At 35.8% G+C, this 5,310-nt stretch overlaps 1 protein-coding gene across 1 annotated transcript; it reads right to left on the bottom strand.

Annotated features, from left to right (window-relative positions):
* Positions 1-830: 830 nt before the first annotated feature.
* On the bottom strand, positions 831-5,013 carry LOC133294219 (glutamate receptor 3.3-like). Its single transcript, XM_061492875.1, has 6 exons — positions 4,749-5,013; positions 3,298-4,637; positions 2,918-3,195; positions 2,756-2,787; positions 2,065-2,475; positions 831-868 (listed from the first exon to the last, which is right to left on the bottom strand). The coding sequence occupies exons 1-6, from the start codon at positions 5,011-5,013 to the stop codon at positions 831-833; spliced, it is 2,364 nt and encodes a 787-aa protein (XP_061348859.1).
* Between the last annotated feature and the right edge of the window lie 297 nt (positions 5,014-5,310).

The raw sequence follows: 5,310 nt of genomic DNA, 5'->3' as shown, positions 1-5,310 counted from the left end.
GACTAGCCAGACAAAGGTAGCATAAAGAAAAAAATGAAATATAAGAAACTAGAATTCATGATGAAAGAAAGAAGAAGAGGAAAAAGTCTTCAGTCTTCAATCTTCATTTTCTCTAAATGCTTGATCTTCAACGGAAAAGCTCCAAAATTTTTCTCAATTGTTACTCTCTAATTCTCTCTACTGTCAAAAAATCCACTAATAAGATTTATTTTTCTCTATTTATACAATGCAATAAATCTCTCCCAAATCTCTCAAGGAATTCTCTTTTAAATAAAATTCCACCTCATTTAAGTGTTGGACATGACCTCTGCGTGATTAGTGTCAGTACCGCGCGAATCCCACAGAGAGAATATATTTCCTAATTTTTCTGCTAGTGACATTAGGTTTATCATAAAAATTATGAGCTTTTGATAGAATTCTCTCCCAAATCTCTCAAGGAATTTCTCTCTCTCCTATAACCGGAGAAAAATATATTTCTGAAGTTAATTAGCTAAACTTTTCGAAAGAGTCGTCCTTTCCTTTGTTCTTTTATTCTCTGTCATTCTAATAAGTTCATTACATACAACACATGTATTTTTATGAACTAATTTTACGAGCTTAATTCATAAAAATACGAAGTTATCATTAAAGTACAAATGCTCCTAGATTTATCACATGCTATGCTAGTTATTAGCCTTAGGCATTATTTTCAATGAGGACACTAACACTTGAGCCATCCAATGGCCCGTCTTCATGTGCTACCCTTTTGCTAGACCCTTTTTCCTTTTGGCTTCTCTTTGACCTGTATTTGTCTTCCTCTTCTTTTTCATTCACAAAGGAAATGAATGATTTTAGACGAGCAGAGTGTGATGAGCCTTCAAGGTTACTGCTAGATGACCTGCTAAAACGGTAGACCATTTGAATAACGTAGCAAAGGAGAGCAATGAAGCATGATATGCCACTTAGAAGGAATAGACCCCAAAAGCTTTTTAGTTCAAGTCGGTCTATGCCTTGCTTTGCACCTTCTGAGCTGCAAGCACTTCTTGTTAACCATTTGTCATGAATTCTCTGGAGATCACCATTCTCTGATAGTTTTAGGATTGCAGTTGACATGTCAATTGCCAGTGGAGAGTCCCTTGGGAAGGCCTGTAATATTTACAACATGTACATGCTTAGTTGCTTTAAACATAAAATATATGAGAATGGATCCTCTCATTGTTTTAAAGTGATGATGTGAAAAATCTCCACCACTTATTTATATACTGAACAATATCACCTAAAAGTTTAAGTCATTAACTGAAGGCCTATCAATGCTTTTATATTTATTTTTATCAATGCTTTTATATATATTTTTTTTAACACGTCATTGGACATGAAGGGTGAAAAATGCACTAGCTCCTTCTACCTATGCTAACAAATTTTACAATATTTAATTACTTATTAATAAAATGGAGACCATGAGATTGAACTTGTGACCACTTTGTTATAAAGGCTGTGATACCATGTTATATAACCATCTCATCTAAAAGTTTAAGCTATTAAGTGAAGATACATCAAAGATTTTATTATATCTCTCTAACATATACATTATATAATTTTGTCAGTAAATTGTGACTATTGATCTGAAGTGCGAAACTAAAAGTATAAAGGTGGACATTGTCTATTAAATGTTGCAGTATGTAGGACTCTCGTGGGACGTGTGAAACTTGTAAAATTATTAGAAGAGGAAGGTGGTTTGATGCCCTTTTACGATTATATAGTGTAAATGTTCTGTCTGTGTTAACTTTTGTGCCTAATCCCCCTTCAATTCCAAGACAAGTGAAATGAAAATTATTTTCTATATGCAATAAACTTTGTTTTGAAGACTTAAAAGATAAAATGAAAATAAGGCATGAGAATTGTAGTGCACGGTATGTACAAAAAGGAATATGCATGTCTGTATGTAGAGTGCTTTCTGATTTTAGAAAGAATTCTTTTAGATTTATTCAAATACCCATCTTTATATAGTACTTTGAAAAATGAATTTGGTATATGTGTAATAATGTGTGACGTTGAGTTTCACAGAAAATAAATGTATCAATGCACTTACAAAGCCCCATCCCATCTTGGTGAACTCTTGACCAACAATACCGAATTCACATCTGGTTGCTAGGAAGAGTTCCATGTATGCACGTTCATCTATTATTGCTGCAACACCACCGTTAGCTGGCCCATCCTTCAAGGCCTTTTCATATTCTGATGGAGAGTTGAGAGGAACAAGCCTTGATCTGATTATGTTGAGCTCCTCAGTCAGATAATTTTCTGCAAATGAACCTCTTAGGTAACCAATGCGGTCGTTGCTTGTTGCTAAGCTTTCAATTCCCTTCACTGGGGAAGAGAGTTGTTCCACTGTGAGGATGGATGTTAAGCTTGCAATATAGCTTGAGTTGAGTATCAAAACCACAAAAAGCCATATGATAAGTACTAAGCGACCAAGAGTGCTCATAGTTTTCTCCTCTGCAAAGAAATAAAGATGTTAAAGATATAAAACTAACCACCAACCATTTTTTTCAAGGGGTAAGGAGCTTGTTCCCCTTGATAAAGAGGTTTCGAGTTTGATCTTTGAAATTGAAAATTTGGTTTTGGGAGAACCGCCCCCGAATATGGGTATGACAGTACTCAAGCTGAACTAGTCGAGTAATTGATAACTGGTTAGAAAACAAAAAGAAATTATTAAAAAAAAAAGAGACATGAAACTAAACCACCAAGTTTCAAGTTTCAAGTTCCAACCACTTACTATGTGCAAAAAACAGGGTTGAAAAGCTAAACCTGCATATAGAAATAATTCAGATGTTAGCAATTGTTAAAAGTTTGTATTCAGTCACATAGTAAAACAATCAAAGAGCATAGATAAGGCATTTTTCTTCAAAAAAAATAAATTGTTTTAGCAGTTAATTACCATATAATTGTCACAAACTGCCTTCTAGGTGGGCCTCTAAACTCATCGTTTAAGCGACGTTCTAAAATCCACACAACAGATCCCACAACTAGGAAAAACATTCCTGTGACAAACCACATCATTGGAGTAAATGGTCTTAGGAAAGCCCAAGCACTGGATTTCAACTTCCTAATAGGTGCCACCACTACCAGCCCAGACTCAATATATGGCTGTGTAAAATCCACTATCTTAGTTCGGTTTGTGGTAATGGTAATGTCCCCCACCACAGCATCGAAGTCCTACATATATAACAAGGTATTTTAATCCAATAAGTTAGGATAAAGAAAGCTATAGAAAAAATAAACATAGATAACGAAAAATTAAAAATATCTAATACTCACACTAACTGTAATCTTGTGGAGAAGTTCTGTGTTTAATGGGTTGGTTTTACCATCACCAAATGGAATAAACTTGTATGGAACTGGATAAGGCAACAAGTCCAATGCAGCAGTAAACACATCAATGCAATAACCACTAAACATTTCAGTACCCTCAATTCTTGACACTAATTCATGGTAACTAATTCTAAGTGGCACCCCAATTCTCAAGTGTCTTCCATTGCTGGCAAAAACCCAACCACGAGGGGTTTGAGTTGTCTGACCAGGCCATATGACACCATATAGTCCTTCACTAGAATTGGAATGATTAGGAGCTTCTCCAGTGTGGAGGCCAGAGGAATCAGACCAATAACCAATTCTCCTAATTCCAGTACCTATCACATTAATGATTTCAAATGATGGATGCAATAAGTTACCATCTTGACCGAACACCATTTGGCCTGTCAAACCAGTTCTGTTGACCTTTAAAATTTCTTGAAGCAACATGCTACCATTAACAAAGACCCCCATAGAATCCAGATGAAGGGGATCCCCTCTTAACATGTTTAGACTTGAATCATTTGAAAATGACAAAGTTCCTCCATTGTTAAAAAATGCATCAAGTGCAGAAGCAAGAACCCAAACAGTGTCATAGGCATATAGACCAAAGGTGTTCAACCCAATAGGGCCCTGATCAGGGTCCCTTTTATGGGTCAGGTTGTTCCACCTAGAAATAAAGTTTGTTTTGATTTGTGAATCTGGTGTATACTTGCGCAAGGTGACAACACCTTGGATGTCATCCATGGCTGAACTTGTGGACAAGGATGGTTCTGAATCTAGTATTGTAGAAAGCCAATCTGTTGCTATCCATACATAACCACTTCCCATCATGCCTAGTGACTCAGCCACATGAAGTACTTCTAGACCAAGAGCAGGGTACATGTGAAGGACTATTACCCTAGATTCCATTAATGCTACCTTAACTAATACACTGTCTATTTCATCATGGTTAACATTATCAGGCCTAAAGGACGCTTTATGTGATATTTTACCACGTTTCTCTGCTAGCTTATCCCCTAATGCAGCTACCCCATTTCGTCCATGATCATCATCAATGAAAATTGCTATTACATCTCTCCATTGAAAGCGGTCAACAATTTCTGCCACAGCAGCCATTTGATACAAATCACTCTGTGTTGTCCTAACAAAATATGGGAACTGCAATGAAGTGAGGGTAGGGTCTGATGCAGCAAATGACAGTAGAGGTACTTGCATCTCATTTGCAATATGTGAAATCACATGAGCCATGACTGAGAACTGAGGACCAATTACAGCCACAGTGTCATTCTCCATCAATCGTAATGCTGTAAAAATAAATCAACGAGGTCTATTAGTGACTAAGGAATATTTTTTTTTTGAAGAAAAATGTGCTAAAGTGTTGAGGGAAAAATCTAGTATGTTTGACAAGGACTTACAGTCAATGATTCCTAGAAATCCATTGGAGAGTTTTGTGTCCTGCATTGAAATATGAAGTTTAGTTCCTTTGAGAACCGTTGCATTGGAATTTATATCATTCACTGCTGCTTCTATGGCAACTTTAGCCACTCTGCCAATGGTTGAATTGAAAGATAAAATTGCCCCAATGTTAACGGTACTTGGTCTTGCAGAAACATTGCTGATTCCTTTTGAAGGAAAGCCATAGAACAACATCACAAGAACAAGAAGCCAAACTTTCTTCATGTTTGTATTGTACTGTAAAGAATAACAAATGGAGACAAAAGTAAATAATCCTTGTAATAATGCAACATGTGTGTCATTGTAAATCAAAAAAGAAAATGTAAGAAAAGAAAGCATAAAAATATCCTTTCTGATCCATGTACTTTCATGGCTCATCTACTTGTAAAAATGAACAATTGGACTATATTAACGTACTATTTCTTTAGAAAAAGTTTATATAAAGCTTTGAGTGAAATTGAAGACCACAAATAAATGTGTCCCTTTGCACTTTCACTAAACGAACAACTTGTCTTCTATATA

Source organism: Gastrolobium bilobum, unplaced genomic scaffold (genome assembly GCF_033153095.1).
Source record: "Gastrolobium bilobum isolate Gb01-03AN ecotype WA unplaced genomic scaffold, APGP_CSIRO_Gbil_v1 utg2588, whole genome shotgun sequence".
NCBI lineage: Eukaryota > Viridiplantae > Streptophyta > Magnoliopsida > Fabales > Fabaceae > Gastrolobium > Gastrolobium bilobum.
Note: the sequence above shows the minus strand (reverse complement) of the source record. Positions and strands in the feature narration are given on the sequence as shown.